The 13286-nt window shown below is 40.4% G+C and overlaps 1 protein-coding gene across 1 annotated transcript in view; it reads right to left on the minus strand.

Annotated features, from left to right (window-relative positions):
* Positions 1-13015, minus strand: part of TUBGCP4 (tubulin gamma complex associated protein 4) — a 33586-nt gene extending 20571 nt beyond the window's left edge. The window contains exons 1-5 of the mRNA XM_044662184.1: positions 12938-13015; positions 3893-4021; positions 1692-1814; positions 1274-1327; positions 714-770 (exon numbers count right to left, since the gene is read on the minus strand). Coding sequence (XP_044518119.1) covers positions 714-770; positions 1274-1327; positions 1692-1814; positions 3893-4021; positions 12938-13015 — 441 coding nt within the window. The remainder of the gene's footprint in view (positions 1-713; positions 771-1273; positions 1328-1691; positions 1815-3892; positions 4022-12937) is intronic.
* Between the last annotated feature and the right edge of the window lie 271 nt (positions 13016-13286).

The following is a 13286-nucleotide window of genomic DNA, read 5'->3' on the forward strand; positions in this document are numbered from 1 at the left end:
AGGGAGACAGAGAGATAGAGAGTCAGAGAGAGAGACTGAGAGAAGTGGGGGAGAGGAGAGGGAAAAAAGGAGAGCAATTAGTATACATTAGTCATTAGTATACATACATGTTTGTATATAGGAGACATTTACAAAAGTTTCATTAAGGTGGGGAATGGGTAGAAGGAGCAAAAAAAGTCAAGAATAAGTCATATGCATCCAACTGGCTCACTGCAGATTTGTTAAAATGCTGTGAATGAATTTGTAAAAATTATGCTACTTTCAAGGTTGCTTACTGCAATTGATCATTAGAACAACTCAGAGAAAAAGACCCAATTAAATCAGGAAACCAGAGGGTACCTTTCCCTACATGACTTCACCAAGTAACCTACTCAATGTTTGTTGGTTTCAGAGTTACTAGCTCAGTCCTAAACAACCAGTGGTCTCCTAGAATAGTTGGAATAAAAATTTTTATGACAATAATAACAGAATGACAAAAGTAAAAAGTACATTTAACAAACAAAATGGGTGAATGGCTTAGGCACTATGACAGCTTAATACTAAAGCATGACCTTGAGGAGAAAGCTCCTAAATCCCAAGTATCTTGCCTCTCCTTCTCAGGCCTAATTTCATGGTTCCCCCAAACACAACAGTTTGAAGAAATCCATATTGTGCAAATTACTAAATCACACTGAATTACTAACATTATTAGCCAAAACAAAAGAAGTGCTCACCTTTTGACTCTTAATCTGTTCAACAACAACCATCATGGAGGGGAAAAGAAGCTGGAACTACAAAGCAAAGCAAAGGCTTCTTAAGAAGACAGGCAACTGAATATAATAAAAGGGAGTGTGTGTGTGTGTGTGCGTGTGTATTATATATATATATATATACACACACACTCAGGAAATAATGGAGTTTCTGAGTGAAGACAAAGATGTCAGGTCCACCCAGAAGATGCAAGAAAAGGGTCTACTCTTCTAAGCCTATCCCATCTTCCAAGGTGACAGACAAAGGTGAGGAAAGTAGAGAGATACTCTTATCTTAGAGGCTGGCAGAAAAGTTAACATATGTCAATATGGACAACTTTATCACCAAGGGTTAAGACAATTTATCTTTTGAATTCATGTAATCATGCTTATAGTTAAGCAATAAAATGTACAAAATATGTGATTTTAGATTCAAATTCTAAATCTAGAAGTAGGAAGGTTCTCCAAAATAACAAATATAGCGCTAACAGACTAAGAGAACTGATTAAAAGAATCCAAGATGTTTCATTATTTATAAAGCATACCTGATCCAAGGAGTAATTGACATGTGATATGGAAAGGTGAGGGTCAGCAAGGAACTACAATTAAAAAAATATATAATTAGAAAAACATTATCTCAGGAAGTTTCTAACCTATGATTTATGAACACCAGATGGGGACTTCAGGTCCCCACAGAGGAATAGAGGAAGGGATATAGATCGCTAAAAAGTAATGGGAAGCCTTTCACAGGATACCCTGAGAACCTCTGACGTACCTAGAAAGTTTCTTGGATCATTACATGAGCAATAGCAAAATGCTTTTACCTAAAGACATTTCCCATCTCTGAAGCCCTGATTAAGGAAAGACAAGTTATCAGGGGCACTTCCTTTCTAAGGATATGGTCTAGCAAGGGAATTGGGGGATTTAGAGGTGTTGTCTTCCTGTTTCTCCTCTTTACCTCACCTCCTGCTCCAAATCGAGCAGTGCTTGACGATATGGCTGCAAGATGGAGTCCAGACCTGTGCAGAAGGCTCGCAAATAAATTCCGTGTAACCCACCCTGGCCTTGCTGGGATGGATGGTGATCCTGCAATTAAACAAAGATAAATTAAGACCCTATGTTGGGTCTTGCAGATTGTGAACCTGGAGTCACAAAGTTCTGAGTTCAAACATACCTCAGATACTTCCTAGTTGTGCAACCCTAGACATGTAACATTTCCTCTGTCTGCCTTAGTTTCTTCATTTATAAAATGGGATAATAATAGCATCTATTTCCCAGAGTTATGAGGATAAAATAAGATATTTGTAAAGTGCTTTGTAAAACCTTAAAATTTTCTGTAAATGCTCGTATTGTTATTTAAAAATTATTCTTGTCATTATTAGTGTATTTTTGATGTTTAAATAACTGTCAAATTAGTACCTCCATAAGAAAAAACTTACCAAATAGTGCAGTAAATAGTTTGCCCATTAACATTATGGGATCATAGATTTAGAGCTGCAAAGGCCCTTAGAGTTCAACTAGTTCAATTTCCTCACTTCAGAGATGAGGAAACAGGTTCCAGAGAGGTTAGATGATCTATCCAAGGTAACAGAAGTCAGAGGTCAGAAGACACAGAACTGGGGACTGAGCCCAGCATTTTGTGTAGTGTGGAGCACTGGTCTTAAGAAAAAGAGAACCTGAATTCCAGTGCTGGCTCTGACACTGTTTTGCTGAGCAACTTAGAGCAAAGTCACCTTACTACTCTGAGCCCAAGTTTACTCAGCTATAAAATGGGAATAATATTATTTATACTCCTTACCTCAAGGAGTGTTGTAAGGAAAGTACTGTAAATATTTATATCAGTGTGAATTATAATACCTGACTCCACCTTCCAAACTGACATCATGTTCATTTTATGCCTGGATGTCTTTAGTCATCTCCTTAAGGAGGTATAAAGGCTTTCTGATGCAAAAAAGAAAAAGAAAAGATTTCCTCCTTTGATAAAAAAAATCTATTTTCCTTGAGAACTCTTGGATTTGAGGAACCTGGATTTTTGGCTCAAATTGGAACAAAAGCCCAGTCAGAAGTCTAAATTTAAAACCAGCTTCCAACTCCCTTTTTTCCTTTCTTGTTTCTAGTAATTATAGTACCCATCAAAGAGAGATGCTTTTTAGAGAAGAGAGAAGTTCGGCCACTTCTTCCAACATCACACACAGGAAATACATGACTGAACCAGATCCACAGCCAGGAGTCTTCCCACCAGAGGACACTAATTCTTAAAGTGTAGAGTAAAAACTCCTAGAAGTTCCATGAAAAGTCAATCCAAACAACAAGACACATTTGGAAATAACCTTAGATGAATTCCACCTTCCACATGACTCTCTATCATTTATCATATAGATTTGTGTGAGGAAAGTTCTCCCCTTCTCCCCTTTCTGGGTAACACAACAGGTATGTGTCTGCATGAGTCTATGGGAACCTTTGTAAATTTGCTTCACCTAGCATGAGTCACGGGACTGTGGCCTATGTTCTGGATCTGGCGATGATTACATTTGACCTGGAAGGGGGAACAAGGTTAAAAGGTTCAAGACAAGGAAGTAGGCTCTTTCTACCACAGGTGAGCACACTAGGAGAATGGTGGGCTGTGGTGGCCAGGCTGAGACCACCCATGTGGTAGTTTAGGTTAGGCCATTTGACTTTTATCCTTTTACCTAATTCTGATCTTTACGTATTTTAGTAAATTTAATCAACTGTATTAAAATCCTAATAACCAGTTCCTAATTTTAATTCTTACAGATTTGTTCTGCTAGATCTCAGAGGGATAGAGGGACAGGGACCTGGAAGCAATGAATTCAAATCATGGGGAGACAGATTTATGCCAGCTTTATAACAGCAAAAAACTTCCTAAACCTTAGAGCTATCCAAGCATGGAATGGGTTACCTCAGGAAGTAATCAATTCTTCATCCTTACAGGTCTTCAAGAATATGCTGACTACCTGTCAGGTATGTTTTTAGTGAGAGTAGGGATTCACTGGATTACCACTGAAGTTCTATTCAACTCTGAAAGTCAGTGATTCTATTATAATCAACACGGCTCTATTCTGAGTCCTAAAGGGATTTTGCAAAACATGTAAAAAACCATCACCATTGTCCTTAAAAGGCTATATTCCCCAAAGAGTGGCTACCTGTTGCTGCACATGACCTGTATATTGTTCAATGAACTCGGTAAAGCGAATATAGTCTGTGCCAAGGCGGCAGAGTCGATTCAGGACACTGGTTTCACTGGGATGGAGAAATGGAAAGTCCTGTGAAACCTGCAAAAAGAGTAAGAACATTAAGGACACAGATGCCTTTGCCTCACTTTGCTCCTTTCCAGAGAGGATACTCCAAATGTTTCACAATCATGATATGATGTTCTTTAAATGTTTTATGATCATACTTTTTTCCTCTTCATTGTCTTTTATGAGGTCTATTTGTCAGAAGAGTCCTGTAAAACATAACTACTGCCAAATTACTGGTATCTTCCTAAAGTGATTATAACAAATTCATTATAGATGGTATAAAATTGATTTTTTTTTGGTCCAGGCAATTATTTTAAAAAGAAACTTTATGTTCTAAATCCCTCTTGATTAGAAAAATGCAAATTAAAATAACTCTGAGGTACCACCTTACACCTAGCAAATTGGCCAATATGGCAGCAAAAGAAAGTAAATGTTGGAGGGGATGTGGCAAAATTGGGACACTAATAATACACTGCTGGTGGAGTTGTGAATTGGTCTAACCATTCTGGAGGGCAATTTGGAACTATGTGCAAAGGGCTTTAAAAGAATGCCAATTGGAGGGGATGTGGCAAAATAGGGACATTAATGTATTATTGGTGGAGTTGTGGATTGATCCAACCATTCTAGATGGCAATTTGGAACTATGCCCAAAGAGCGCTAGAAGACTGTCTGCCCTTTGATCCAGCCAAACCACTGCTTGGTTTATGCCCCAAAGAGATAATAAGGAAAAAGACTTGTACAAAAATATTTATAGCTGTGCTCTTTGTGGTGGCAAAAAACTAGAAAATGAGGGGATTAGGGAATGGCTGAACAAATTGTGATATCTGTTGGTGATGGAATACTATTGTGCTCAAAGGAATCATAAACTGGAGGAATTCCATGTGAACTGGAAAAACCTCCAGGAATTGATGCAGAGTGAAAGAAGCAGAACCAAAAGAACATTGTACACAGAGATAGATACAAAGAACATTGTACACAGAGATGGATACATTGTGGCACAAACATAATGGACTTCTCTACTAGCAGCAATGCAATGATCCAGGACAATCCAGGGGAACTTATGAGAAAGAAAGCTATCCACATCCAGAGAAAGAACTATGGAAATGGAAATGCATTAGAAAAATGTGTGATTGATCACATAGTGCGATAAGGATATGATTGGGGTTTTGATGTTAAAGAATCACCCTACTGCAGACATGAATAACATGGAAATAGGTTTTGAACAATGATACATGTATAACCTAGTGGAACTGTTTGTCAGATTTGGGAGAGGGGAGGAAAGAGCTGGGGTGGGGGAGATCATGAATCATGTAATCATGGAAAAATGTTCTAAAGAAAAAAAAGGAAACTTTTTTTTTTCATTTAATTTTTCTATTAACAAGCATTTATTTTTCTTTCTCTCCTCCCGCATTGAAAAAAGAAAAACAAAACCCTGGTAACAAATATTTATAGTAGCACCAAACAAATTCCTGCATTGTATAGGTCTAAAAAAGGTCTCATTAATGGGAGGAGGGTATCAACAAGTGGGGAAATGAGAAGAGACATCTTCTGAGTTGAGGTTTGAAGAGAATTAAGGGTTCCAAGAGACAATAAAGCATAAAGCATGGTTTGGTCAAAGCCACAGAGAAAGGAGATGAGGTATCCTCTCCCAGAAATAAATAGAGGCCAATATGAATGGCATATCTAGTCTGTGAAGGAAGTCATGTGAAACTATAATGCAAAGACCAGCTGGAGTCAACTGGGAAGGGCTTTAAATGCCCTGGAATACCCCCAAAAAGGAGTCTGAATTTTTTTCCTAGTAGCAGTAAGTCACCATTAAAACTCCCTGAACTAGGAAATTACAAGGCTAGTGATCTTTTTTCTCAATCTCAGTCTTAATATGCTTTAAGAATATTACTTTGGGGGGCAGCTGGGTAGCTCAGTGGATTGAGAACCAGGCTTAGAGATGGAGGTCCTGGGTTCAAATCTGGCCTCAGACACTTCCCAGCTATGTGACACTGGGCAAGTCACTTAACCCCCATTGCCTAACCCTTACCACTCTTCTGCAGTATTGATTCCAAGACAGAAGGTAAGGGTTTAAAAAAAGAAAATTAAAAGAAAAAAGAATATTACTTTGGCAGCTCTGTAGAGGGTAGTCTGAAGGAGGAGACCAGATATAAGGAGAACAATTAGAAGGTTATTGCAACATTCTAGGCATGCAGTGGTGAATTTGTATCTGATTTTTAGAGGCAATAGGAAATCAGTAAAACTTCTTGAGCAGAAGAGTGGCATGGTCAAACCTATTCTTTAAGGATATTACTTTGGCAGTTCTAAGGATGGGTTGGAAAGAGGGACAGACTTGAGGTATGGAGGATCATACAACAAATCAGAGGTTACAACACTAGTTCAGGGGAGAGATGAAGGCCTGAATGAGTATGTTACTGTGACAAATGTAGAGGCAGAAGAAGAACAATTTGGCAACAATTTGAATGCTGAGGGATGGAAGGGCTGAAAGAAGAATCAAAGATGACTCAGGAATTAAGATGACTGACAAATGAAGATGTAGTATTGGAGTTCAGGAGTGAGATGAGGCCTGTGTTGAAGAATGGGGAGTTATCTACAAAGAGATAATAGATAAGACCATGGAGGAAAGTTGAAGAATGGGAAAATGTAGAAAGAAAGGAAATGAGGGTCCAAAATATAGTACTGAGGTGTTATAGCCACAGTTTAGGATAGGATATGGATGATGATTCTGCAAAGAGACTGAGGAGAATGGGTAGAATAAGAAGGAGGAGAAGTATGACTGAACATTGTCATAAAAACCCAGAGAAGGGAAGGTATTCAGAAAGAGGATGTGGTCAACAGTATAAATCATTACAGAGAAGTCAAGAAAGATGAAGATTGAGAAAAGACCACTGAAATTAACAAAACAACAACAACAACAAAACAACATTGGTAACTTTAGAGAAAGCAGCTTTAGCCATATAGTGAGGATAGAAGCAAGAATGAAGGAGATTGAAGCATGAGTGGGAAGTGAAAAAGTGAAGGCAATTAAAGTATAGACAGCTTTTTCTAAAAAGTTGACAGAAAATAGCTGGCACATTTGTGGGACATCAGGGAAGGAGTTGGTACAAAGGGACAGATTGAAATTTTGGGAGAGTGAGGGGATATCTGAAAGAACAAACTCTGATGGGAAAGGAGAGGGTCAGAATTATAAGAACAGGGGTTCTTCATTTTTATTGTCATGGACCCTTTGGAAATCATGTCTGGTGAAGTTTAAAGCCCTCATCTCAGAATAAGGTTTATACATCTGCAAAATAAAAAGCAAAGAAAGGATTGTAAAGGAAACTAATACCCTGAAGGAGAATTATCAAAGTATTAAAAAACTAAGTTCATGGACTCTCTGAAGAATGAATCAAACTTTCTTTGTCTATCAATCAGCAACTTTTAACTTAATCAATCAAAAAACGTAAGCACCCCTACTTAACACCAAGCAAGAGAATAAGCTCACACTTCCAAAGGCTAATGCCACCCCCCACCCCCTTGGGCAGTGCTAGGCAAATTGAAAGTCTGCAGTCGGTTCCCGTAAAGTGGAAGAAGGGACGTAGAAGAAGGACTATAAAAAGTCCTGAACTTCCTGTCTGGGGACCTTCTCCTTTGGACTTCTTTAGAGAACGACTTCAGAGATTCTGTGTTGGTGAGCTGGGTGAGTAGCTGCCCTACCTTTCCTGGCTTCTGGAGAGGCCTTCCTTTCCTGGAGGAAGCTGTGTTGATGGAACATTTGCTGAAGACAAGACCAGGTCCTCTAGCTGAAGGTTACCGAGCCTGCTGGGGCTCAGCTGGACACCGGAGCAACACTTAGTGTGGTAGGCTAGACATTTCTCTATCATCTTCTGTAATATAGGATTTTAACATTGCCATGTTGGCTTAGGGCAAACCTGTCAGTTGCCCTGGATGGAATGTTGAAGGTGGCATGAGCCACTGGGCAGATATCAACTGCCAGTGGATCAAGAGTATAAAAAGCCCTGGATACCCAAGGCTGGGTTCTTTTCCTGACCTGACTTCACCCCAACCACTCACTTACCTCTTACCCCCTGGGCCCGGGTGGTAGGAGTGAAATGGGTGGTGGGAGTGTGGATTGTGGGTAGGACTAGAATAGGTAGGATTTTAAGACCCAATCTTCTAGAGCAAACAATATTATTATTATCATCACCAACAAGATTAGCCCAAAGATGAACTTTATTTCTTAATCAGAGACCATATCACTCTGACCAAGGGCTGCTTAGACCTTCCAAGGATTTCTACCAGCTTTAGTTAGATAATCTTCAACAACAGATCTTAGTATTTCCTAGCCCTCTTACCATTGCCTTGTTCCCTACCCAGTTATCAATAAATCTCATAGCCTTAACTAGTGAATCCTGTCATTATTACCCTACCATCAAAGGTTGAAGAGGACAGACAACAGGAAGGGATTCTGAGCAGTTTGGGCTGGAACAAATTCCATTGCTGAGGGGCAGGAAGTTCTACATCCACTTCCTGCCAGTCTTCCATTAACCAACAGGAGGCTGTTTCCTCAGCAGGGAGGGGCCATCTACCTGATATCTTAAAGGAGCCTGGTGGCAAGCAGTAAGGTTTCACTGGCACTCAATTCCCAGGCTTGGATCCTTGTTACATTCATAAGTTACAAGCCCAGCCTGAGATTTGCTCACTCCATTCTTACAACCAGCACCATCCTCCTGCTAGCCTTATTACCAGCTTAAGGCCCCTCTTGTTAATTATACTTCTTACATTTTTCCACTTTTACTCTTTCCACCTCATTGTAAATGAAGCTCCTAAAAGTAATTTTTGACTTAAGCTATAATATTTTTAAATTGGTGACCACAATATTACTTTAAAACTTTCATATTGGCATAAAAACCTAAATTTTATATTCTTATAACTCCAAGTTAAGAATCTCTCAAGAAGAGGATTTGGCATTGGTGAGAAGAATTTTCCTTTCCCTCCATAGTTAATGCAAAAGAGAAGATGACAGTGAGAAGATTTTAGTATATAATAGAAGAAAAGAAGAAGCTCATGATGGATGGCCCCACTTTTTTAGTGATGAATTGAGACCTTGTGTTGAGAGGGCCCAGGGAAAGGGTAGTAGAAAAGTACAATAGAAAATCAATTAGAGAAAAAAACCGGAATGCAGAAGGGAGGGCCCAGCTAAGATTAGATAATATCTATTTGTGGAGGACCTAACTGTAAGTGCTATAACTTCCAGCAGCATTCATTGGCATATGAGTAGGAATGGACTTTTGATTAATTGATTAATCAGCAAGTATTTATTATCACTATAGGTTTGGCAGAAGATGAAGTAGATCCCCACTGATGTTTGATCAAATTCTAAGAACCCTACACCACTGCTTCAGTCACCTTCATGAACAAATTTTTCTCATCTGCCCATTCTGAATGGGCAAGTCTTCACATGCCTAGAACAGACATCCCCCTAAGTCACCAATGAGTGTGAGACCTGTTGGTTACCCTCAGTCTTGTTTAGCCTACTTGTCCAGACAGTTTTAGCAGAGTGTGGACATGCTGCATGCTATAGCTTCTTGTGTCACAGGTGAGAGTTGAGTGAAAGGTAGACCTCAAAGGTGGATAACAACCCTGAAAAGGTCTTGGCAAGTTCTCATACCAGAGGTGCTAGTCTTCCCAGAACACACCATAAATGGTAGATGTGTATAACAATCAATCTGGCATTAAACTGTGAGGGTGAGGGCCGTCAATGTCAAACGGAGGAGTTTGCTCCCAGAGGCAAATGAGAACTATGAACGCATCTTGAGCAAGGGACTGAAATGATCAGGTTTGTTCTTCAGAGAGTTCTGTGAAGGATGTATTAGAGAGAAATATTTTGCAACAGTCCAAGTGAAAGGCAATGAGGACCTAAAGTAAAGTGGTCTGGGTGTGAACAGAAAGAGATGGATTTGAGAGATGTAGAGGTAGAATCAACTGATTAGATATAGGAGCTGAGGTAGAAGGAAGAGTCTAAAGTTGTAAAACTGGGTTACTAGAGATGACTGTACTTTTGATTGAAATCGGAAAGTTAGTAGGAGGAGGGGCATATTTTGGGGGGAAGCTGAATTATTTTTTGTACCTGTTGGATTTGAAATGCCTATGAGACTTCTAGTTTAAAATAGCTAACAAAAATTTATAATGTGTCTATGAAGGGCAAGAGGAAGACTAAGGCAGGATGTATAGATCTGATGTCATCAGCATGGAGATGATAATTAAACCCATGGAAATTGAAGAGGTCATCGAGAAAGAGAATAGTTCACTGGTTTAACCACAGTTAGAGATCAAGATATATATGACTAGTTAGAAAGCAAAGATATCTTGAGGAGTGGTCAGATAGGTATGATGAAGTGAGGTAGGAAGAAATCACAGTATTATTAAAAACTGAAGAGATCATAGTGTCCAGGAACAGGATGATAAAATGTCAAATGGTGCAGAGAGGTCCTGAAGGATGACTGACTAAAAAGCCATTTTGCTAATAAAGAGATCATCGATAATTTTTTAAAAATGTTGTTTCAGTTGAATAATGATGTTAGAAGGTAGATTGCGAAAAATGAGTAAAAAAGGGGGGATGTAGGGATTAAAAATTAATGGTTTGTCTAAAATATATGAAAATTATAAATAATGGTGGTTACTGATTCAAAGTATTATTGCTCAAAGTCAAAATGATCTTTAATAGCTTTTATTTACAAAAGAGGTGGAAAGGGTGAAAGTAGAGAAATACAAAAGGGTAGAGAAGACATTAGCCTATCTAACTAAATATTGCTCTGGGGCTCAGCCAGGATTTGTTGACCTTCAACTGGAATTAAACTCTTTCCAGAAGAAAAGAAGGGAAACCCAGCTATCCACTCACCCAAATTCCCTTCAAGAGGCAGATCAAGACAACTTAAGTTGAAGGTGACTCCTGAGACTTGAGCTTCCAGCCCCAGAAATTCAGGGCCTTTTATAGTGGTTTCTTGTCCCTTCCCCTCTTCACAGGGGCCAATCACAGCTTCCAAATTGCCTAGCACTGCCTAGTGGGGCAGTGTCTGTGGGATCCACTTCTCACCTTCTGGAGGTGTGAATTCTCATCAAAAGAGCTCACAGTTTTCTGACTGAGTTTCTGAGGATGTGAATTCTCTAAGTGGTTTTTGAGCTCTTCCACCTAGTTAAAGCTTGTGTTGATTCAATCAAAAGGTAGACAAAGGAGAGTTAATCCTGTCTTCACAATCTAGGAGGTACTAAGAAGGGGTACTCAAGTTATTGTTAACCAAAGTGCTAACTCCAACTAGGCAAAGAGAATAAAGGGTTCCCTTTTTACAAGTGTAAATTCAGAATAGACAAAGAGAACCAAGAATTTCCTTTCACTGGGGTAATGTAGGTGGTGTAAAGATAGCTTTTTCTAGAAAATTGTGAAAGGGAGGAGACAGAGTAGGAGGACAGTCTGAAGAGATGGCTGGGTCAAGTGATTTTTTTTTCAAGATAAGAAACGGGAGTAAGTTTATATAAAGAAGGGAAGAAGACATATGTAAGACATGAGAAGTAAGATATTGGAAATAATCCTGAACTGGGGTTTGGAAAGGGATGAGTAGTGAGAATACAAGAGGGTGGACAATTCAAGGATAGAGGAGAATGTAAAGTGAAAAGGTTAACTCCAGAGTCAAGATTTTGAAGAAAGGTGAAGGAGTAGTAAGAGGGTGGGGCTATGGTATGAAAGACTCCAGTACAGTGAGCTTGGGTTTAGGTGAGACATTTGGAAACATGGGCAGGATGGGCTGGCTGGAAAGAATTCAGAATTTCTGAGTCAGGTATTGTGGAATTATAATCCCTAGATATGTTAATGAGGTTAAGGGTATGCTATATGTGGTTTCAGTGAAGTAGAGATGCAGTTCATGCAATCTGATGCTTTTCTAGACCTGTTCCCCTGTCCATAAGTGTTGGACTAGGTGTTCTTTGAGGTCCTTTCTCATCTCTAAATCCTGTGAATGCCTTTTAATTTATACCCAAGGAAGATGGACACGCCTCTGCTTTATTTCTGACTTCTTATAGACTGGAAATATGATTTTTGTCTTCATTAGCTTAAATGTCTATGCTTCTTCCAAGTTTGTCATTGTTTCTTCCTCCATCCTTCCCCTGAGAAGGAATGCTGGATTTGTTATCAGATCTGGGCTCAAATCACAGGACAACCATTACTACTTGGTCTCAGTTCCCCCAACTGTAAAATGAAGGCCAGCTCTAAATCTATAATCCTACTGCTATTCCAATGGCATCATGACCTCTTGAAGTTCCCCAGGGAAGAACCACCAACTGATAATTCATTTTCCTTGAGGGCTATTAAGGGCAAAGGGAGAACCGGAGAATTACGATCCAAGAGTACAAGAGGACAGGGGTTTAGAATAGCCCCTGGAAGCCTCCCACACATGGTCAGCTGTAAAATCCTGCTACAAAGATCAAACCTGGGGCAAGATGTCTTCAGCTGAATTCTGAATCATATATAACCCTAAGCTACAGACACAAGAGTTTTGTGCAGTTACCCATCCACTTTAACTTTATAAACACCTTCCCCTTTTTCCCGCCCCGCCCCTCCACCCTCAGGCCCCGCCTTCTCTCCCATTTGCTGCTTTGGTCTCTCCTCTCCAACCAATCTATCCCAAGCCTCTCCCTGCTTCTTTCTGCACCCGCGATCCGTGCCACGACCCCTCCCGCCTTTTCCAGGCCCCGCCTCTCCCTCATTCTCGGCTCCTAGGACCCCGCCCTCCATTCCTCCCCAGCAGGCCCTACAGTCCAAATGCCCGGCTACTCGCAGGGTCCCGCCCCGCTGAACTCCTTACCCTGCAGGTCCCGCCCCGGCCCCAAACGCTAGCACTTTAACTCCGCCCCTAGCTCTCATTCTGTCAGTTGGTGTTCAGTTAGAGATCCTTTTGAGATGATCTATACCTGGAGGCCGCTCCGCTTGTTCCAGGTGAAGATGGCACCCGGGTACCCACTCAAAGCCAAGAGCAATTCGTGGATCATCTCCGCGGCGGGCGGAAGAGAGCACACACAGGCTCCGCCGGCTCGCGCCCCACGGTCCCTCTGGGAGGAGCACCGCTCTCGCCGTGCGTAAGGCCCGCTGGGAAGTGTAGTTCCTGTCAAATTAACTAGAGGGGAAAGACAATTCCTTCGGGAGGAAGAGAAAATGCACAGGGCAGCAATAGGGTTTCCTTTACCTCGCCAATGAAATCCTGGAAGCGTTCACGTAGCTTGGTCTCATCAACCCTATTCTCTTTTAGTCTACTGGGCTCTC

The sequence above is a fragment of the Gracilinanus agilis genome, chromosome 2, assembly GCF_016433145.1.
Source record: "Gracilinanus agilis isolate LMUSP501 chromosome 2, AgileGrace, whole genome shotgun sequence".
Lineage (NCBI taxonomy): Eukaryota > Metazoa > Chordata > Mammalia > Didelphimorphia > Didelphidae > Gracilinanus > Gracilinanus agilis.